The 23,219-nt window shown below is 52.6% G+C and overlaps 1 protein-coding gene across 2 annotated transcripts in view; it reads right to left on the reverse strand.

Moving 5' to 3' along the window:
- Positions 1-16,855, reverse strand: part of RNF157 (ring finger protein 157) — a 61,619-nt gene extending 44,764 nt beyond the window's left edge. For both annotated transcript variants that reach the window (XM_070395576.1, XM_070395577.1), the window contains exons 1-2: positions 16,687-16,855; positions 2,113-2,231 (exon numbers count right to left, since the gene is read on the reverse strand). In XM_070395576.1, coding sequence (XP_070251677.1) covers positions 2,113-2,231; positions 16,687-16,774 — 207 coding nt within the window. In that variant the 5' untranslated portion in view covers positions 16,775-16,855. The remainder of the gene's footprint in view (positions 1-2,112; positions 2,232-16,686) is intronic.
- Positions 16,856-23,219: the final 6,364 nt, after the last annotated feature.

Raw genomic sequence — 23,219 nt, forward strand, 5'->3', positions numbered from 1 at the left:
GGGAGGAGCAAGCCATGCGCCTGGCAGCCTTGCCCCCGCGCCCACCACAGCACCTGGCACACAGCGGCCGCTGGGTAAATGTGTGCTGGGGCCTGCTCACGCGCCTTGCTCCTGGCAAGCCCTTCCCCACCCTCGCGGACGACCCAGCCGTTCTCGAAGGCTCGCTGACCGCCTGCCCGCCAGCCCCCTCCTCTCAGCACCAGCCCCGAGGCAACACCCACGCCTGCTCCGCTCCCAGAAGCCTTCACTTCGGGCCTTTTCTGCTTTTTAAACATCTGCTCCTGTGTTTTGCCTGCCCCGCTGCACGGGGGGTTCTGGAGGGAGGCGGGGGATGGGGGGACGGAAGGCGTGGCGAGAAAGGCTGCTGCTCGGTGGCCTGGCGGCCTGGTCATGTGAATTTGGGAGAATTTTATCGGAAACACTTAGAACAGCCCTTCATCAGCACCACGATTATCCTTCACCCCTCGGAACCTCAGTTCTCTCGCTCACAGAATGGGACTGACGCTAGCTCCGCTGACGGGTGGGCCTTTATGAAGACAGAAATAATGTCCAAAGTCCAGGCCAGTGATGGCGAACCTATGACACGCGTGTCAGAGGTGACACGCGAACTCATTTTTTTGGTTGATTTTTCTTTGTTAAATGGCATTTAAATATCTATGTATATAAAAGTCTAATATGCAGTGTCCCCTCGGGAGTTCGACTGACCGGGAGTTCGATCGCTCACTATGATGTGTGCTGACCACCAGGGGGCAGTGTGGAATGAAGGAAGACCAAGGCTGGCAGTGGCAGCCAGGGAAGGGAGGCCCTGACCGCAGTCAGAAGCTGCTAGGGACCCTACCCATGCACAAATTCGTGCACTGGGCCTCTAGTATAAAATAAATATCAAAAATGTAAGTCTCTGTTTTACTATGGTTGCAAATATAAAAAAATTTCTATGTGTGACACGGCGCCAGAGTTAAGTTGGGGTTTTTCAAAATGCTGACACGCCGAGCTCAAAAGGTTCGCCATCACTGCTCTAGACAATGATGGGATGAGCCGAAGGGACTGAGACAGACAGAGCCTCACGTCAACCCGGACCCCGAGGGCACCGTCTCCGTCATTCATTCACGAAACGTGTGTTAGGGGCTATGGCGATGCGACCATGAGGGTAGTCCTCGCCCCACAGACTCACCTCCTAAAGCAGCGGTTCTCAACCTGTGGGTCTCGATCCCTTTGGGGCTCAAACGGCCCTTTCACAGGGGTCGCCTAAGACCATCGGAAAACACATCTATAATTACATATTGTTTTTGTGATTAATCACTATGCTTTAATGATGTCCAATTTGTAGCAATGACATTGGGGGTCACCACAACATGAGGAACTGTATTAAAGGGTCACGGCATTATGAGGGTTGAGAACCGCTGTAAGGGCAGGCAGGTGATACACAGGGCAAGACGGGGCAGTAAACGTTTCTATGGCGATAAGCGCGCTGAAGAGGGAAGGACAGGCAGGAGCGTGAGCTGGTGCTGGGCCAGGGCTGTCGGTGGAGCTGCACCGAGGCCGAGTCTGAACCCCACGGAGACCTGGCTTCTGGGAGCCGGCCTCACCCTCGGGCAGACGCCCGTGGCCTTGGCACAGCTCAGCTCCTAGTGCCAGCGACCCAGCTCCGCCAGAGGGGGTGCCCTCTGCCTCCCAGGGCCCCGCCTGCCTCCCGGGACCCCCCGCCTGCCTCCCGGGACCCCCCACCTGCCTCCCGGGACCCCACCTGCCTCCCGGGACTCCCCACCTACCTCCCGGGACCCCCTACCTGCCTCCCGGGACCCCACCTGCCTCACGGGACCCCCCACCTGCCTCCCTGGACCCCACCTGCCTCCCGGGACTCCCCACCTGCCTCCCAGGACTCCCCACCTGCCTCCCGGGACTCCCCGCCTGCCTCCCGGGACCCCCCGCCTGCCTCCCGGGACCCCCCGCCTGCCTCCCGGGACCCCCACCTGCCTCCTGGGACCCCCTGCCTGCCTCCCAGGACCCCCACCTGCCTCCCGGGACCCCCTCAACTCAGACCAAGCCACAGACACGGGACGGGCCCGGCAGGGAGCGGCCTCACCCCCACGCGCAGCACACGGTGAGCCATACCGCCACGGGCCTGTTCCCCAGGAAGTTCAGGTCGCTGTTCTCTCCAAACAGGTAGCCTTCGGGGTGGGCCGAGTCGAACTTCTCTCCTCCCATGATGAAGTGGCTGGCAAAGTAGCTTCCTGGAGAGGGAGACACGAGAGCCAATGACACCGGCCGACTGGGCGGGGCAGGCGCCGATCGGAGACGTGGGCCCCCCACCAACACCCGAGCCACTGCCACGCCCGGGACGGCGTCCTCCTCTCGACTCGAGACCACGGCACCAAGTAGAGAAGCAAAACCGTAGCAGCGAGAAGCCACGCCACCAAACACAGCACCGATCACCGCTCTCCTGTCAGCATCCTGACCGGATGGCCCCAGACCCGTCTCCACTGCCCTCAGCCCAACACCGGAAGGCCCCGCGACGCCCATCAGTGAACACGTGTGTGCATTTTGTTCCTGATTTTTCCCCTTAAACTCGAGTGGTTATTCTCTGTCATTTATACATTTTGGAATCTTTTTTAAAAAAAATATATGTTTTTATTGATTTCAGAGAAAAAGGGAGAAGGAGAGAGAGGTAGAAACATCAATGATGAGAGAGAATCATCCATCAGCTGCCTCCTGCACGCCCCCCACTGGGGATTGAGCCAGCAACCCAGGCATGTGCCCCGACTGGGAATCAAGCAGTGACCTCCTGGGTCGCAGGCTGACGCTCAACCACTGAGCCACACCAGCCAGGCCAGGAGATTCTTTCATTAAACAACAAACAAGGAAAGATTCTTCGAGAGCCATCGCAGCCCGAATCAAAGCAAACGCTAGACAGTTCCCCAACCAAACATAAAGCCACAGAGAGCAGCCATCTGCTGGGATGCCACTGGGCAAGCCATCATTTAGGAAGGCTTGATGATCAATTATTGATGGCCAGCACTTACGGGCCCTATTTTCCAAGTGCATAATTTATAGCGAGGGGAGGTGCCTCGAGTAGAAGCAGCCATCTCAAATCATCAAGCCATTTAAAGCTGACCCTTAGTGAAATATATTTTCTATACGTTACGTATTTATGGAGAAATCATATATTTATTATACACGAGGTGAACTTAGCAAAGTGAAGAGTTTACGATGATGGGTGGCTTGCCCAAATCATGAATAAGGAATGGTGGGGAGCAGGCTGAGCTCAGCGTGGGACACGCCGAGGTGCCAGGACCTGGGAGCGGTCAGGTGAGGGATGGGGACGGGGACACGCACAGATCATCAGCTTACAGGCTCCGAGCAAGAGAAGAGCACCAATGGCCTGGGCGGGGGGGGGGGGGGGGGGGGGGGGGGGGCAAGGGCTTAGAGAAGGTGCCAGGGATCTATTGGAAATGCCCCTCCCTTTGGGGATAATATTAAAAGAAAAGAAATGATCAAGAACATAGCGTAGAGCTAACTGTAGTTTTGCTTTGCATCTAAAATCAAGAGCCCAAATAGACAAAGACCACAATGAGGGTTGATAATCCACAGATGAAAAGAGAATTTTTCATTTCAGTAGAAGAGTCCATGCCGCGTTCCTTTACAAAGCTGATCTCTCCTGGTATTCAAAGAATACCCACCAGCCAAAAGGAAAAAGAAATTCATCAACATTCGGCTTTCTCCTTTCTTGGGAATGGACCCCTTTAGAAACTTGCCCCAGTGCCCGGCGGGAGTGCTCAGGTGGTTGGGCGTCCTCCAATATGGCGAAAGGTGGCAGGTTCGATTCCTGGTCAGGGCACATACTCAGGTTACGGGTGCCGTCCCTGGTCCGGGCACATTGCGGGAGGCAATGGATCAGTTTCTCTCTCTCTCTCTCAAAATCAATACAAAAATAAAAGGAAATAAATGTTTTTTTTTTAAAGTATTAAAGCAAAAAAGGCATCCAGGTAAAAAGTCAAATTCCTTATCAGGGAAGAAAATGACACCAGTACTTTTCCTCAGACCTGTGCTATCCAACAAGAACATAAATGCAAGACACACATGTGGTTTGAAATGATCTAATAGCCACAATTTTCAAAAGTAAAAATAAACAAGCAAAATTAATATGTCTTACTTATCACAATATTTTGGATATCTGACATATCTAATATATCCAAAATGTTGTTGAACATGCAATCAGTATAAAAAATCATTAAGAAGCTATTTACATTCTTAAAAAATTTTTTTGTATGGAGTCTTCAAAATCTGTCGTGAAATGAGCCAGCCAGAGAACGTTAAACATCATATGATCTCACTTATAGGTAGAATCTAATGAACAAAATATACTAACAGACAAAATGGAAACAGACTCACAGACACAGAGCACAGACTGACAGCTGTCAGAGGGAAGAGGGTTTGGGGCTGGGTGAAAAAGGTGAAGGGATTAAGCAAAAAAAAACAAAACAAAAATAAAAAAAAAAACCCAAAATTCATAGATACTGACAACAGGATGGTGATGACCAGAGGGAAAGGGTCGGGGGAGGTAGAAGTGGGTAAAGGGGGGACACATGGTGATGGAAGGAGACTTGACTTGGGGTGGTGACCACACAACACAATACACAGGTGATGTGTTACAGAGCTGTACCCCTCAAACCTATGTAATTCTATTAACCAATGAAACCCCAATAAATTTTTTTTTAAGTGATAATTCAGCTCCATGAGAGGTAACTCCGAGGCCCACAACTGGTCTGGGCCTCCCGCTGTCCTGTGCTCATAACCCCTGCGCCTGGAGCGCTCTGCTCGCCTCTGTTTATGTTCTAACCCAACTGGGGTGTCACATACACTGGTCTGCATGCCGCTCTCCTCCGCCTAATGTCCCCAGGCCCGTTCCCATGCCCGCTCACGGCCTGGCCGCGCTGTTCTGATGGAGCACGTGCCGATACTCGGATTGAGGGCGCACTGGCCAGCACTGTGCGGGCAAGTACCGCACCGGTTGCGCCTCGCAGCAGCCCTAAGGCAGGGGTGACTGATGTTTTCATTTTACAGAAAAGGAAACAAAGGCACAGAGAGTCTAAGCCATTTGTCCAGGGTCACACAACCGGTAAGAGGCAGCGGCAGGCCCCGAAGCCAGAGGGTTTTATTCCAGAGCCTGTGTGGGCTCTGAACCATACACTGTATCTCCACTGAATGCCAAAATTAAATATATATATATGATTGTTTTTACATGTGGACTATGTCCTTGTGGGATAAGGGTTTAATCTTTTTTTTTCCAGATAGGAAACTTTATTAACACCATTTATTAAATATTATTTGAAATGCCCTTTTTACCATGCAATATATACCTAGATCTAGGCTCTATTCTATTCAGAACCAGCACAATATAATTTAACAACTGCTACCTTAATAGTTTCCAGAGCAAGGCACACATCCGGGGTCCAAACCCTTCCTACAGGCCCATCCCCAACCCTGGTCCCTCTACTGTCTTCCTCCTCCGTGGCGCTCCCTCAGAACCCGCCTCCATCAGCCCCTCACAAGTACTGTGTTTCCATCCATCCTCTCGGCCTCAAGGTGTCCCTCCCCATCCGAGGTTAACCTCCCCTGAGCTCTCATTCTAACTACCTTGACCTCCTTGAGACCTTAACAACCATCCTTTCTCCAAGTTTCCATTCCTCTCGCTCCACTGGCTTTTTACTTGCCTCATTATATAAACACTAGAGGCCCAGGGCACGAATTCGTGCACGGATGGGGCCCCTCGAGGTGGCCTGCGGGGATCAGGCTAAAACCCGTAGTCCAACAGCACCTGCGGCTCCTACCTGCCGCTCCCGCTCATCCCGGCCCCACTGCGCCTGCCACGGGCTCATGCCCAATCAGTCCCGATCAGGACAGGCTCGCCAGCCATGAGCCCTGTGTCTGGCACCTCCCGAGGGGAGTGGCCTGCAGGATGGGGCTGAAACTGGCTCTCCAACATCCCCCGAGGGGTCCCGGATTGTGAGAGGGTGCAGGCCAGGCCGAGAGACCCCACCCGTGCACAATCGGGCCGGGGAGGGACCGTGGGAGGGCTCCAGGGTGTGTCGGGCCCATCTTGCTCGGTCCCCAATCAGCCGGACCCCAGCAGCAAGCTAACCTACTGGTCAGAGCATCTGCCCCCTGGTGGTCAGTGTATGTCATAGCGACTGGTCGACCAGTTGACTCTGCCCCTGGTGGCCAGTGCACGTCACAGCGAGCGGCTGTGGCCTTAGCATATCATTAGCATATTATACTTTGATTGGTTGAACAGTCACCTGATGACCGAACACTTAGCATATTGGGCTTTTATTATATAGGATGCTCTCTCCCCAACTTAAAAACCTTTACAATGGTCCCCACCACTCCGCCGAAACTGTTCCCGGGACCGACAGCCTTTCCCCACACCTCACGCACCTCAGGAACTCCAGGAAAACGTCCACTCGCGTTCCTGAGGCTCTCCGTTCCTTGGCTTCTGAAACCCCGTTCGGTTCTGCCTCCTCCTGCCTCTCCCTGGCTCCACTTCTTGCCCAGGCCACAAACAGGGTCACGGCTCTAAGAGCTCAATCCTCCCTCCACCCTTCCATTCTCCCTCCTGCTGTCCCTCCCTCTCCCTCGGTCCTTCCCTCACAGAATCACAGCAAAGGCCTTGACTTGGGCCGGAGCCGGGTCTGACGCTGGTATTTCGGTCTTCCAGCCACGTGACCTAGAACCAAGTATTTAACACTGCTGAGCTTTGGTGTCTTTATTGGGGAAACAGAGATAATAAAACCTCTTTCAAAAAAGGATTATTGTCGGGATGGACGCCTATGCAGCTGGCCGGACCCTGTGGGCAGTTCGTACCTGTTGCCTTCTCCTTCCTTACACGCGACTCCCAAACCGCTGTCTCTCATCTTTCGTTAGCGTTTCAGGCCGGATCTTTAACCACCTGCCCTACCTTTCCGTCTGGCCACCCCGTCTTCGCCTGAAACTCAATGAATACCCTTTTCTTCCGGAAGGAGATGGAATTAAAGAGCATTTTATCTTAAGAGCTGGCACCAGAACTCCTCTTAGAAGGCAGGATCTGTTTTTGGAGTTTACCTTATTAAGCTATTACAGAGGGAGAGAGCGGGGGAGAGGGAGACATCGAGGTGAGTGCAACCTTGTGGTGCATGGGATGACGCCAGCCAACGGAGCCACCCGGCCAGCGCCCTCCGTACGGTGTCTTTAATCAGCTTTCCTGAGGAATAACACACACAGCATAAAATCCATCTATTGTACAGTTCAATGACACTGGTCACTCTCACCACGAGCCAGTTGCAAACATTTCGCATCACCCCGAGACGTTCCCTCATTACAACCAACTCCCGCTGCCGCCCGGCCTCGGGCTTTCTCTCTCTGCAAACTTGCCTTTGCTAGGCACCTGCCGTGATGGCCTCCCACCGCCCACAGCCCTGCAGGTGGCTTCTTTCACGGAGCTTCTGGTCTTGAGGCTACTCCATGTTGCGTAGTCCATCCTTGTAAAGTGCTCGCTGGTATTTCACTGTACAAATACACCTAGTTTTGTTAACGCCCTCACAGCCCGCGGGCACCGGGGTGGTCTCCAGTTTCCTGACCGTCAGGAGCAATGCTGCTGTGAACATCTATCTGCACACGTGTCTTTGCATGAAAGTGCGTCTTCATTTCTTTTGATGGGTTCATAGGAGCGGAATTGCTGGACCATAAGACACATTGATGTTTAGCTTCTTAAGAAACTGCCAGTCTCTTTTTCCGAAGTGGCCGTACCATTTCACATTCCCATCGGCGATACGCAAGAGCCACAATTTGCCAAACCGGTTTGGCTCAGTGGATAGAGCGTCGGCCTGCGGACTAAAGGGTCCTGGGTTCGATTCCGGTCAAGGGCATGTACATTGGTTGCGGGCACATCTCCGGTAGGGGGTGTGCAGGAGGCGGCTGATCGATGTTTCTCTCTCATCGATGTTTCTAACTCTCTATCCCTCTCCCTTCCTCTCTGTAAAAAATCAATAAAATATATTAAAAAAAAAAAAAAGAGTCACAATTTCTCCGCATTCTCACCAACACCTGATCTTGCCTTTTTTATTTTAGTGGTTGTGGCTTTAACTGTCCCCCCCTAGTAACTACTGATGGGGGCATCTTTCCAGGTGTTTATTAGCCATTCTTATATCTTCTTTGATGATAGGTCTATTCAACTCATTTGTCCGTTTTTAAACTGCGGTGTCTTCTTCATATTGAGTTGTAAAAGTTCTTGATATTCTGGATACAAAATTCTTTATGTGATTTGTAAATAATTCCTTTCAGAGGCTGGCTTATCTTTTCATCTTCTTAACATCTCTCAGAGCAGAAACATTTTCAATTTTGAAGAAATCCAATTTATCAGTGTTTTTCTTTTATGGATTATACTTTTTATCTCTGACATCCATATTTCTCTCTGTCTTTCCCTCTCTCTTCCATTCTCTGTAAAAATCAATGGAGCCCGGCGAGCATGGTTTAGTAGTTGAACATCAACCTGTGAACCAGGAGGTCACAGTTCGATTCCCAGTCGGGGCATATGCCCGAATTGTGGGCTCGATCCCCAGTGGGCGGCGTGCAGGAGGCAGCCAATCAATGATTCTCTCTCATCATTGGTGTTTCCGTCGCTTTCTCCCTCTCCCTTCCTCTCTGAAATCAATAAAAATATTTTTTTAAAAAAATCAATGGAAAATATCCTCGGGTGAGGATTAAAATAATAATAATAATAATAATTAATAAATAAATATTTTCTCTCATATCTTCTTGTAGGGTTTTATAGTTTTTAGCTCTTGTATTTAGGTATATCGTCCATTTAAAAAAATTTTATTGTGATATAATTCACATACTATACAAGCAGCTACTTAAAGGGAACAACCCCGTGGTTTTTTAGAAAGTTCACAGAGTTATGTCACCATTCACCACTATCTACTCTGGGGACATTTCCATTACCCTAAAAAGATCCCATTAGCAGTCACTCCTCATTTCCCCCTCCCCCAGCCACTGGCCGTCAGTAATCTACTTTCTGTTTCTCTGGATTTGCCTCTTCTGGACATTTCATATAAAAGGGATTACATAATATACGCATCTGGCGTCTCTGACTCAGCATCAGTGTTTTCCAGGTTCAGCCATGTTGTAGCAAATATCAGCACTTCGTTCCTTTTTATCACCGAATACTCCTCATTGTGTGGGTTTACGACATCTTATTTCTCAGTTGTTTCATTCATCAGTTGACGGGCTTCTGGGTTATTTCCACCTTTTAGCTATTGTGAATAATGCTGCTATGAATAAACATTTGTGTACGCTTTTGGGTGTGGATATTTTTTCATTTTTATCACTGATGGGTGTTGGATCTTGTCAAATGTCTTGTCTACATCTATTAAGATGATTCATGTGGGTTTTTTTTTCTTTATTCCACTAATATAGTATATTAACATGGATTGAGTTTTCAGATATTAAGCCAACCTTGCATTCCTGGGGTAAATCCCGTTTGGTCATGGCACATTCTGGATTCTTATTTATCTCTGTATGCATGCATTCTGCTTCTGACACTAGATGATAAGCTCTGAAATTTTGGAAGGAGCATAATTTTCTTTTTTTAATCCTCACCTGAGGATATTTTTTCCACTGATTTTGTTTTTTTTTTCAGAGAGAGAGTGGAAGAGAGGGAGGAGGGGGAGTGAGAGAGAGAAACATCCATGTGAGAGAGACACATCAATTGGTTGCTTCCCAAATATGCCCCGACCAGGTCCAGGGATTGGGCCTGCAACTGAGGTACGTGCCTTTGACTGAGAATAGAACCTGCAAGCCTTCGGTCTGCAGGCTAACGCTCTAACCACTGAGCCCCCAGCCAGGGCAGGAGCATACTTTTTAAATAATGATTTTTAAAGACTGTAAATTTTGGTTTAAAAAACCTTTTTTTTCATAGTACACTTTTTCAGCAACTAAAAATTCACGCTTAGCATTTATGTAGTAAGAATCATTAAAGTGGAAGCCACAACGTTAAATTTTAGGTGTCAACCTGACTAGGCTATGGTGCTAGCCTCAGGTACTAACTAGTCTAGATGTTTCTGTGAGGGTAACTGCAGGTGTGACCGGTATCTAGAATCAACTGACTTTATTTTCTTTAAATATTTTTTTTTATATTTTCTTTTTTTAAAAAATATATGTTTTATTGATTTTATATAGAGAGGAAGGAAGAGGGACAGAGAGCCAGAAACATCCATGAGAGAGAAACATCGATCAGCTGCCTCCTGCACACCCCCCACTGGGGATGTGCCCGCAACCAAGGTACATGTCCCTGACCAGAATCGAACCTGGGACCCTTCAGTCCACAGGCCGACGCTCTATCCACTGAGCCAAACCGGTTAGGGATTTAAATATGTTTTTTATTGATTTGAGAGAGAGAGAGAGAGGGAGGGAGAGGGAGAGAGAGAAACACCGATGTGGAGAGCAACATCGATCGGTTGACTCCCATACACACTCCAACCTGCAGCCGGGGCATGTGCCCTGACTGGGAATCGAACTGGCAACCTTTTGGTGCCTGAGACAACACTCAACTGAGTCACACTGGCCAGGGTTCTATAATCAACTGACTTTAAGAAAAAGAGATAAACCCTTGTTCATGTGGGGGGCTTCCTCCAACCAGTAGAAGGCCTTAAGAGCAACAACTGAGGCTGCCTGCAGAAGGAATTCCGCCACAGAAATGCTGCCCGGCCTGCCAGCCTGCCCTACGAAGTGCAGACTTGCCAGCCCACGCGATCTCATGAGCCACTACATTATACATATTCTGTTTCTCTGGAGAACCCTGACTCACAGCCACCAAAGAGCGTGTGCGTTCACGCTCCCTCTGTGCCGTGCCCCGCAGCGGGAGTGACAAGCTGACTTTAGGGCTTCTGTCCTGCCGCTCGCCGGAGGCATCACAGTCCCTGGGCACAGGGTCGGAATCCATATCCTGGCTCAGAGCGCCCTGCACGGCATACAGCAGGTGCTCAGCAATGTCACGACTGTAATAGAGAGAAAAGAGATGCTATGGGACAAAAGAACACACAAGGAAATCAGAGGGCCTACATCTCAAGACAAAATCAAGAAGTGAAAGCGATCTGTCTGCTCTCAGTGAAGCAGAAAAAAAGAAAAGAAAAAAAACACACTGGAATTTTCCCAAGTAACAGCTTACCGCCTTTAAGTGTTTAGAAAAGTACTGGTAGCATTTGACTTCTCGGTCTCATGACGTCATCATTAAACAGAGCAACATGGTGGGCTTTTTTTCCTGGTACTAAACGTATTTACTACACATTTCAGGAACCTACTTATTTTTAGCTAAAGGATCAAACTGTGGCAGAACCAAATTCTTTTTTTTTGTAATATGTTTTTATTGATCTTTAGAGAGAGAGGAAGGGAGAGGGATAGAGAGACATAAGCATCAATGAGAGAGGAACATCACTGGTCAGCTGCCTCCTGCACGCCCCCCTGGGGACCGAGCCCACAACCTGGGCAGGTGCTCTGACCAGGAATGGAACCAGCGACTTCTTGGTTCCTGGGTCGATGCTCAACCACTGAACCACACCGGCCGGGCCAAATAATTCTTTATTAGGCAGTAAGTTCCATATTCTTTTTTTAAAATATATTTTTATTGATTTCAGAGAGGAAGGAAGAGGGAGAGAAACATCAATGATGAGAAAGAATCATTGATTGGCTGCCTCCTGCACGCCCCACACTAGGGATCGAGCCTGCAACCCAGGCATGTGCCCTTGACTGGAATCGAACCCGGGACCCTTCAGTCTGCAGGCCGATGCTCTATCCACTAAGCCAAACCGGCCAGGGCAAAGTTCCATATTCTTAAGTCCCAACTGATGCGCCTAAATTCTAAGGAAAACTTTTATATCTACGTGACAGGCAAGGACTTATTACCCCTGTTTTAAAAACCGCTCTTAAAAAAAAAAAAACCGCTCTTGCCACCGGACCAACCCATGTGACGAGCAAATGTACGCTTAATATAACAAAAATTTGGAGAAGGATGATGTTAGCTGCTCAGGACTCTGATGACCATTCTGAATTTTTATTTATTTTTAAAATATGTTTTTATTGATGTCAGAAAGGAAGGGAGAGGGAGAGAGAGATGGAAACATCAATGATGAGAGAGAATCACTGACCGGCTGCCTCCTGCACGGACCCACACTGGGGATCAAGATCCCCACAACCCAGGCATGTGCCCTGATAGGGAATCGAACTGTGACCTCCTGGTTCATAGGTCGATGCTCAACCATCGAGCCACGCCAGCCGGGCCATTCGGAATTTTTATGTGTTTACGTCTTAACATCTGAGCAAAATGAATTACTCCTATTTTTCAATTTGCTCAAATACGTAGCAGGAAATGAACTAGATGCGCCAGGTACTAAGCTGAAGTGAATTAAACGGTCTTTATAGCATGTCCATTTCTTCCTGGAGAGAGGAAACAGGCCTAACGACTCGTATCAACGTGGCTCTCCCTTTCGAAAGATGGGTCCACGCGCGTTAAAAACCACCCCCTCAGCACGGTCACACCTTTGCTAAACAAATGATTGCGGGCTTTTAAAGAAGCGAAGGTCTGAGAGAAGGATTCAGTAGCATGTTTAGCTTCTAACTAAAAAATGACAAAGACCTACCCTGGCCGGAGTGACTCGGTTGGAGCATCATCCTGGACACTGAAAGGTGACAGGTTCAATTCCCGGTCAGGGCACAGGCCCAGTTTGCAGGTTCGATCCCTGCCTGGGGTGTATAGAGGAGGCAACCGATTCACATCAATGTTTCTTTCTCTCTGCCTCTCCCTTCTCACTCCAATAAAACCTATCCTAGGGTAGGGATTAAAAACAAAAAGACAAAGGCCTGGCCTGGCCCTGGCCCTGACAAGGTAGCTCAATTGGTTAGGGTCCTGATTTGCCAAGGTTGCAGGCTCAATCCCTCCCTGGTCAGGCAGGGCACATACCAGAACCAGCCAACGAATGCACAAGTAAGCGGAACAACAAATCAATGTTTCTCACTAAAATCAATAAAAATTAAAAAGAAAATATGACAAAGACCGAACCAAATGCAGAATAGTGCTATTTAAACAGCTTCCTGTGCGAATGCAGACGTGCTATAGAGGAACGAACTCCCACCACACCTTCTGTTACTTAAATGATTAGTATTCATAGCTTAACAAATCCATCGCCTAAGAACAAGGTGTACATTAATCATTGCTGCATTGTTTGCAATAGTAAAATACTGAAAAACTCCCAAATATTCATCAATAGGAGATTATGTTAAAAAAAAAAAAAAAGGGGGGGGGGGGAGCCCTAACCGGTTTGGCTCAGTGGATAGAGCATCAGCCTGCGGACTGAAGGGTCTCAATGTTTCCCGCTCATGCACAGACAAAGCTAAGGGTTTCCTTATTTATTTATTTATATTGTGAATCCTCACCAGAAGATATTTTTCCATTGATTTTTAGAGAGAGTGGAAGGGAGGAGTAGAGACAGAGAGAAACATCGACGTGAGAGAGACACATTGACTGGTTGCTTCTCGTACACACCCCGACCGGGGCCAGGGATTGAGCCTGCCACCAACGTACGTGCCCTTGACTGGAATCGAACCCGAGACCCTTCTGTCCGAGGGCTGGCGCTCTAAACACTGAGCAGAGAGGCCGGGGCGGGTTTCCTTAAAAAAAAATACAAAAACCAAAAAGCAACTTGTGCTGGGCACTGAGCCCATCAGCCCTGGGACGGAGGACAGTGCTGTGTCCTGGGACAGCGGCTCCACGGGCAGGGGAGTCTCGGACCTCCCACTGCGCCCTTGACAGAGCCGACTCTGTGCTTGCTCTGTCGGAACCAGAACTCAGGATAAGACCTTGACACCAACCCAGTCGGAATCCTCAGCAGGGACAGGACTCTGAGTTCTGTTCCAGTTTTGATGCAGAGCAGTCTCCATTCCACAAGTCATCAAAGACAAGTTCAAAATCGAATTCCTTGTGACAGGCAGAGGCTGATGGGTTATAAGAGCACCGCTCCGGCCGGGTGGCTCAGTTGGTTAGAGCGCATCCCCATGCACCAAGGTTGAGGGTTTGGTCCTCGGTCAGGCAGGGCACAGACAAGAAGCAACCAATGAATGCATAAATGGAACAAACCAATGTTTCTTTCTCTCTCTCTCTCTCAAATCAATCAATTAAAAAAAAAATTTTTTTTTAAAGAGCCCTAGCCCGTCCGGCATGGCTCATTGGTTGAGCATCGACCTATGAACCAGGAGGTCACGGTTCAATTCCCCATCAGGGCACATGCCCAGGTTGCATGTTGGATCCCCAGTGGGAGGCCTGCAGGAGGCAGCTGATGGATGATTCTCTCTCATCATTGATGTTTTTCTCTCTCTCTCTCTCCCTTCCTCTCTGAAATCAATAAAAATATATTTTAAAAATAAAAAAGCCCTACCTCTTGGGTCATCCTGGCCAAACCAATTCATTTCTCTGGGCCTCCGTTTTCTTGCTGGTGAAATGAGTGGGTCTTGGCCACGTTCTCTCAAAGGTTCCTTTCAGCTCTAAACACTGTCATCCCATGAAGAGCCAGGTCAATGTGAAGATCAGATGAAGCGTGAGAGATGCCACTAGATGGGGGCACATGTGCAAGTTCACTCCGATTTCCAAGTACAAAGGTTCTGGGTTCCTGTTTCCTGTGTTTCGCCTTCAACATAAATAATTTGGTCCACTTGATGCAAAGATTTCTCGCATACAATATTTCCGACTAAAAATGAGTAACAATTAGGTAAAACTTTAAAAAATTGGTGGCGGGGAGAGGATTGTTTAAGACTACAGATACTGAGTGTGTTGGCTAAGAAAACTTTTTGGTGCTGCTTTTTTTAATATACCTTTATTCATTTCAGAGAGGAAGGGGGAGAGAGAGAGATAGAAACATCAATGATCAGAGAGAATCATTGATCAGCTGCCTCCTGCACGCCCCACACTGGGGATCGAGCCCGCAACCCGGGCATGTGCCCTGAGGGGAACTGAACCGTGACCTCATGGTCCAGAGGTCAACGCCGACTGGGCAGAACAGTTTCAGTTTGGTCCATTACCCTTTCATAATCATCATCCAAGATCCATACTTATATCAGTATCCTTCGGGGAGCAGCGTTCCAGTGAACTGCCCACCCTAATTCCCATAGGTGAAGGAGGCGGCAGCCAACCACCGAAAACTCCACGCTCAGCAAAGCACGCTCCATTTCCTGATCGATAAAAGCTAAGTGATTTCAGAAAAAAAAAAATTTCACAAGCTTGTGCTTATTTTCATCTATTAACAAGCAAAACGCGCGCTTCCTTTAGCACCGGTTTCACCGTCATGATTAGCTAGAAGCAGTGGTTCTCAACCTTCCCAATTTCATTGTTACAAATTGAACATAATTAAAGCATAGTGATGAATCACAAAAACAATATGTAATTATATATGTGTTTTCCGATGGTCTTAGGCGACCCCTGTGAAAGGGTCGTTTGCCCCCCCCAAAGGGGTCGCGACCCACAGGATGAGAACCGCTGACTAGAGCGTGATTAAATCTCGAATGAGCCACAGCTTCACCCCAGCCGGTGCTCAAACGGCTCCAAGCACATGCATGTCCGCAGGGCTCATCCTCTGGCACAGAAGCAGCGAGGAGCGCGGCTCGGGCAGACGCTCTGCGGGGCGCAGGTTCGCCGTCTGGTCCCCGCTTTCACCTGGCACGACCCGGTCGGACGCACTGCGGGAACCGGCGCCTCTCATTAGCAAGCCTTTATCCGACTGCCCAGCCCTGACACCTCGCCAAAGTCGCCGCCGGCCTCACCAGGGCCTGAGCCACGGAGAAGAGGGCGGCCAGGGGTCCCCTAAAGTCCTGGAGAAAGCCAGGAACGGAGCAGCTGGACGCGCACCAGCAGCTCAGGACTGGCGGGCGCTCCAACTACCGGCGAGCCTCTCTCCTCTGCTGTCAAAATCCCCCTGCAACTCGGACGCCTCGGCCACATTTGTGTTTTGAGTCCATGGCTCCTGAAAGCAAGCAGGTACCTCTGTCCATCCTCAACACCTGCGCCCGTCCCAGAGGCGTCCCCATCCCAAACCCAGGCTCGCTGCGACTTGGGCAAAGGGGCCGCCCAGCGGGGTGACTGTGACCCTTCCAATCCCAACCCTTCCTGCTGAACACTCCCCGCCCCCCGCCCCCCAGCCTCTGGAAACGCAGCAGCACCGCACGCGCATTTGCGGCCTCAGCAGCCCAGCAGCCATGAGAAACCCAATGCAAACCCGCGTCTGTCCCCCTCGGGCCTGGAGGCTTCGGCCAGGGCCAGCACCCAGCACAGGTGCCTGTCTCCCATGCCAGGCGCGCCTCCCCCAGCCTGCAGCCCCCCAGGGAAAAGGGGGTCCGGGCAGGGAAGGAAGGGGACCCGCCCGCGCCCTGGGCACCCCGCCCCTCGGGAGCCGCAGGCCCCGGGCACGCGTCGCTGTCACAGGACAACGTGAGCGCAGGCCGCCCACCGCCGCGACCCCCCGGCCCCTCCACACCCCTGCGCGCCCGCAGCGACCGGCCGCTCCAGGGTCGCTCTGCAGCGACGGGGGCCGCTCGGTCCCCAGGGCGCCCAGGGCCCCCGCCCCGCGGCGCCGCGACCCCCTCCCCAGCCCGGGGGGCCCCGCCCGCCCTCACCGGACTTGGGCGGGTAGCGGTACACGGAATTGGCCGGGATGTCCACCTCCTCCACGCCCGCGTGCTGTCGGCTGGTCAGGGCGCCCATGGCCGCGGCGCCCGCGCCGCCCTAGGCGTCTCAGCGCGGCCGCTCGCCCCGCGACCGGAGCGGGGGTCGCCTGCCCGGGGCGGCCGGCTCGGCCTCGGCCTCGGCGCTGCGGCGCTGGCGGCGGGGAGCCCGGGGCGCGCCGCGCACCATCCTCCGCCCCGCAAGCCGGGCGCCGCGGCGAGGGGGGCTGCGGGGGGCCGGGGGCGCCGCCGCCTCGGGCCGCGTGATGTCAGCGGCGGCTCCGCGCCGGGACCGCGGCGGCCACGGCCAATGGCGCGGCGGGGCGGGAGCGGCCGCGCGGCGCCAGCCAATGGGCGGCGGGATGCGGCGGAGCGGCCACCGGGCCGGGGCGGGGCGGGGCGGGGGGCGCGGGGTCGGGCGGAGACTGCTCGGCCGGCTCAGGTTACCGGGGGGCGCGAGGCCGGCCCAGTTCGCCCCGCATTGTCCCCCGAAGGCGAGGCAGCCCAGCGCAGCATCTGCAGAGCCGGCGGTGATGGTCAGGACCCCGCAGAGGGGCGTTCGCAGAGGGTACCGGGGACCATCGCACCCCCAGTAAGCGCCTCAACCCCAAAGTGCTCCGCCGACCCCATCTCCCAGGGGCGACCAGTGCTGGTGACCCGCGGGGACCACGTCGCCATCTCTCTCGGGCAGCATCTGCAAACGGCTGACCCCTGCAATGCCGCTCACAGGTCCCGGGCCAGCGCAGGCTGCCCTGAGCTTAGGAGGGTGTCGGCCCGAGGTGCGATGTGGGCAGCCAGGCCTGGATCGCGTGGCTCAGTGGTTGTGCGTCCGCCTATGAACCAAGAGGTCAAGGTTCGATTCCCGGTCAGGGCATATCCCGTGTGTTGGGCTACAGGAGGCGGCCAAACAATGATTCTCTCTCATCATTGATTTCCTGTCTCTCTCTCTCCCTCTCCCTTCCACTCTTCAATCAATAAAAAAAATATAGATATAGATTTTTTTTTTAAAGAACACCCAAGCCCTGGCTGTCTCTTTTGGAAACTTGGGGAAGGCCTGGTTCTAAAACCCCACCCCCACCGGTGGGGGGCGTGGACAGACAGAAGACGTCACCCCAAAGCTTAATTACAGACACCACCTGTGTTCAGACCTTTTCTTTTACCTGTGGGTCTGGTGTATTTTGTGTGTGTTTTTCTGAGAGGGCGGACTGATCAGCAAAAACTCCAGCTGCGAGATGACGCGTTCCCAATTCTTCAACAAGGTGCGTCGCCCAGCTCGGAGCGTAGGCCCCCTTGGTTGGTCTGGAATGCCATTTTATAGGCTCACCTCTTCCTGAGGACAGCTTGCATTTCCCATCACCTTCTTTTCAGTGGCAGCCAGCAAACCTGGAGCTAAAGGCACCTTCGCCCACTTGCCTTGGTCTTCTCCAAGGTCCCAGGATGGAGGAACGTATCTGGGGTCATTTATACTGACTGACACTGAGGAGGCCGAGCTGCGGGCAAGTCCCTGGTTGGGACCAGCTGACGGCAGCCTCCTGCAGGCACAGAGCCCTCCCTCCGGGCCTGGCCTAACCACCAAGGCTTTCAGATGTACCTTTGGGTGGGAACTGGTGTCCTCCCGACACACCTTTCACCACACACAGGTCCCACCTGTAATTACCGGGTAAAGGTGAACTGCAGGTCATGAAGAGTCTAGAACCGCTTCCCACGAGGCCTCCAGCACATCCCGGGGCAAACTGTGGCTCGAAACCCTGGGCTCTGCTCAGAACTCTTTGTTCTTCCTGCTACCAGCGTGTTGTAAAGGGCGCACCGTGCCCTGCGGGGGTTTATCCGTGTTTGAGGGTTTCTTGTTCCCAGGCAGAGCCAGGCCTGGGTGTGGCTCAATCAGGCACTCAGCCTTTTTCTTATTTTATTTATTAATTTCCAGAGAGAGAGAGAGGAAAGGAAAGGGGAAGAGGGAGGGAGAGAGAGGGAGAGAGACATCGATTTGTTGTTCCACTTATTTATGCATTCACTAGTTGATTCTTGTATGGGCCCTGACTGGGGATTGAACCCAAAACCTTGGGGTATCGGGATGATGCTCTAACCACCTGAGCTACCCGGCCAGGGCTGGCAGCTCACTCTGTGGCTCCCAAGGATCTGCGTTGGCCCCACCTCAGCCTGCACCGAGCCTGGGAAACCGCTTCGTTCCCCATCTTGGCTAACAGCCCCCCAAGCCTGTAACTAGGTTTCTCTTCCCATGAATGCGCCATGAATCAATGCCTGGGGCAGTAAAGAAAACAAGCACAGTAACACAGCGGGCATTTACCGTGCACTCTCTGTGAGCCAGGCCCCTTTTCCAAGCTCTCACACACCGCAGCATCCCTCCCAGCACCCCTATGATGCACGTGCTATTAACACCCCCATTTTATGGTGGGAGGAACGCAGGCAGAGAAAAAGCACTGGGTTCTGAGTTGGACAAATCGGCACCCTAACCCTGTGTACCTTCAGACTCAGGTCTGAGCATGAAGTGTCGGCCTGCGGGAGAGCCAAGCAATAACTGAACCAGGGCTCGTTCAGAAAGAGAGGCCATAGCCCGGCCGGGGTGGCTCAGTGGTTGAGCGTCAAGCTATGAACCAGGAGGTCACGGTTCGATTCCCAGTCGGGGCACAGGCCTGAGTTGCAGGCTGGATCCCGCGTGTGGGGCGTGCAGGAGGCAGCTGATCAATGATTCTCTCTCATCATTGATGTTTCTATCTCTCTCTTTCTCTTCCTTCCTCTCTGAAATCAATAAAAATACTTTTTAAGCCCTGACCGGTTTGGCTCAGTGGATAGAGCGTCGGCCTGCGGACCGAAGGGTCCTGGGTTCGATTCCGGTCAAGGGCATGTACCTTGGTTGTGGGCATATCCCCAGTGGGGGGTGTGCAGGAGGCAGCTGATCGATGTTCTTCTCTCATCGATGTTTCTAACTCTCTATCCCTCTCCCTTCCTCGCTGTAAAAAATCAATAAAATATATTTTAAAAAAAAAATACTTTTTAAAAGAAGAAGAAGAAGAAGCAGCAGCAGCGATAGCCAGCTGCCTGGGGTCATGAGGCAGAAGAACAAGGCACCGGGGAAAGCTCAGAGAAAATTCTAGATCACAGAGGCTTCCTGTGAACTAATTGAGTCCGAGCCCCGCTTCCGACGATGTCATCACGCAGTGTTACAGTTTGGGAACAGAGGACCTCAGCCTGTGTCCAGGGCAAAGAGCAGAGGAGCAGCCACGCCCTGGGAGCAGGCCCTCTGGCTGCCAGTCCCGCATGCCTCTCCGGTCCTCCCTCCCCCCCACTTGGCTCCCTCCCCGGAGATCTGGGCCAGGGAGAAGGCCTGGGGGAGGAGATGGCACAGGCAAGAGGGGGAAAAACCAGAAGCGACCTCCGTGGAGAGAGCCATACAAATGCTTTTAACTTGAACGCAGGTCCAGGGAGGGTGGCACAGGTGCAGAGGGAAATGACATGCAAATTGCAGGCAGCCTTTGTGTAAAGAGCCTCCAGCATCCTGTGCGCCCCTGGCTGTCAACGCAGCCCTGGGGAGAATCCCAGCAGAGCAGCCAGCGTTTCGGGGGTCTCGGGGGTTTTCTCGAAGCATCGGCGGACCGGCAGGGAGGCAATAAACCCCACAGTGCATGAGCTCTGAGCCCTCTCCACCTTGGGCCTAAGGGAGGGAGGAGAAGCAGGTGGGGGAGGCGCATGGAGAGTAATTTCCAGGTCAGCTCATCCCCCTGGGCTCTGAGTTCTGTTCAGTTGGACTGTCCTAGTTTCAGCTCATCTCTGCAGCACATCCACTCATTTCAAGGGTTTCTCGCAGGTTCCCGTAAGAGGAAGGAGAGCCTGCAGGTGAAAGGCTGGCAAGGCAGCCGGGTGTGGGGGGCGGGGGATGCCTGGGGACTGGGGAGCGGGCCAGGCCCCTTCTTGGCTGTTTGCTTGGCCATTCTGGCCCTGCTAGGGGGTAGGAAGATTGCAGCCCTGCTGTTCCGAGTAAGCGCAGGGTCTCTCCAAAAGACAGGGCCCCATCAGCAACCCAGGACCCTGATCCCTCTCACAGGCCCCTGGCGTCCGGGGGTTAAAGCCAGCACCACCAGCTGAGGATGTTCCCTCCTGCTCCGGGCTGTGGGCCAGGCTGACGCCCGCAGAGGAGCCCGCTCCCACGTGCCAACACGGACATGCCCCGGGACCCTGCAAACGGCTCCTCTGGCAGCCTGCGGTCCTGTGAGGACACAGCTCGTCCTGCAGGAAATGGCACCCGGGCTTCCATATTGTGCTTCTTGCCAAAGTGAATTCCTCACCATTCACGTCCTCCTCAGCTGTGTGCCTCCTCAGCTGTGTGCCTCGAACAAAGGAGAACTGTTCCAACAGCTACAGGCTTCAGCCGGGTTTGGAGCCTCTTCATCTACTTTTCAGGTGAAGACCCCCAAGAAAACAATGTTTACAACTGGCCCGTGTAGCCGGGGCCCCGGGCGAGGAGGCTAAGTGCCTGGCGGGTAACCTTCCCGGATCTCAGTGTCAGACAGGTGCCTCACGTGAATCCTACTCAAGGGCCAGTTTACAGGATTAGAGGCTGGCCGGTGTGGCTCAGTGGTTGAGCGTTGACCCAGGAACCAAGAGGTCTCAGGTTCGATTCCTGGTCTGGGCACATGCCTGGGTTGTGAGCTCAACCTCAATAGGGGGTGTGCAGGAGGCAGCCAATCAATAAAAACGTATTTAAAAAATAATTAGGCCATTTTTTAAATGTTTTTTATTGATTTTTTTTTTTTTAAAGAGAGGAAGAGAGAGGGAGAGACAGAAACATCGATGAGGGAGAAACATCTATTGGCTGCCTCCTGCATGCCCCCTACCGAGGATCAAGCCCATGACCCGGGCATGTGCCCTGGTCAGGAATCAAACCCAAGACCTCTTGGTTCCTGGGTCGACGCTCAACAGCAGAGCCACACCGGCCGGGCTAGGCTGTTCTTTTTGCCTTAGTTTAGTCCCAGGTCATTTCTAGCAAGTACCAGACCCTGTCCATCCTTTCTGTACCAACAGTGGCTTCTGCCTTCATTGACTCTGCCCTGCCCTTGGTTTTGGGCTCAGCCCCGCACTCCGCGTGATAAAGTTGGTCTAAACACGCACCACTAAGATGGCAGCCCAGTAGGTACAGATCGGCGGCCTGGCTGCCCCTCTTGGGTCAACACCCGGCCGGCAAATAGCCCAGATCTTCCTCCTGCTGCCCAGAGAAGCCAGGACGCGGGAGAGGCGGCGTGGCGACGGCCCTCACTCAGCTCTCACATGCTCGGCTGTGGTTACTTAGACCATCAGAGTGAGAAAAGGGCCCTGACTGGTTTGGCTCAGTGGCTAGAGCGTCGGCTTGCGGACTGAAAGGTCCCAGGTTCGATTCCCGTCAAGGGCATGTACCTTGGTTGTGGGCACATCCCCAGTGGGGGGTGTGCAGGAGGCAGCTGATTGATGTTTCTCTCTCATCAATGTTTCTGACTATCTCTCTCCCTTCCTCTCTGTAAAAAATCAAGAAAATATATTTTTTTTTTTAAAGTGAGAAAAGAAGAATGAATTTCCTCTGCCAGGGGGTCCACTACGGGTGTCCTGGCTTGAGCTTCGGGGCTGGAAGAAGCCTGAAGGTCAGCCCAGCCCGCTCCCCAGGAGGAGGAGAACGCTGTGGCTGGAGAGGGGAAGGGACTTGCCCCAGCGGGGGGAGTGGCAGCCACGGTCAGAGCCCGGGAACCCCAGGCTCCTCGCCCTGGGCCTGGCTTTGGGAAACCCCGTTCTGCTGCTTTGCTTTCCTTCCTCTGCGGAGTAGGTTGTTTTCCAAAGCCCGTGGAAGAGGAGAAACCAGCTCCAGGACACACAGCTCGGAACCCTAACACAAACGCAGGCCCCACACGCAGCCTTCGGCCCTTGCATGGAAGTTATCGTAACATCGCTCCGGCTGGCAGGAGAGAGCCACAGAGCCCGGCCGGCGTGGCTCAGTGGTTGGGCATCAACCTATGAACCAGGAGGTCACAGTTCGGTTCCCGATCAGGGCACTTGCCCGGGTTGTGGGCTCTATCCCCAGTAGGGGGCGTGCAGGGGGCAGCCGATCCATGATTCTCTCTCATCATTGATGTTCCTCTCTCTCTCTCTCCCTCTGATACCGGAGCTGAGGTCAGTCAGTCACCAGCTCCTCCCGGCACAGGATCCAAAGGGCGATGAGAAAGGAGGACGGCGACCACCCGGGGTTGGAGCAGGTTCTCGGCAGGTGGGTTAAAAGTGTCCCCCACACACTAATGGTGTGGCCCTGCCACAGCCCACCACCCACCAGCGCTTCCGGGATTTTATCTGCTGTGACATTTATCCCAGAGCTAATTGCTTGTCTAGTTAAGTGGTGGCTACTCTCCTCGTTAGGGCACATCAAAGGCTGCGCAGGGAGCCCGCAGAGCAATAAACAGATGCTCCTGACGGTGGACGGTGGACGGAGGGACCTTAGATCTTTCTATCAC

The sequence above is a fragment of the Myotis yumanensis genome, unplaced genomic scaffold (assembly GCF_028538775.1).
Source record: "Myotis yumanensis isolate MYYU_CA2020_CCGP unplaced genomic scaffold, mMyoYum1.0.hap1 SCAF_16, whole genome shotgun sequence".
In the NCBI taxonomy this organism is placed as follows: Eukaryota; Metazoa; Chordata; class Mammalia; order Chiroptera; family Vespertilionidae; genus Myotis; species Myotis yumanensis.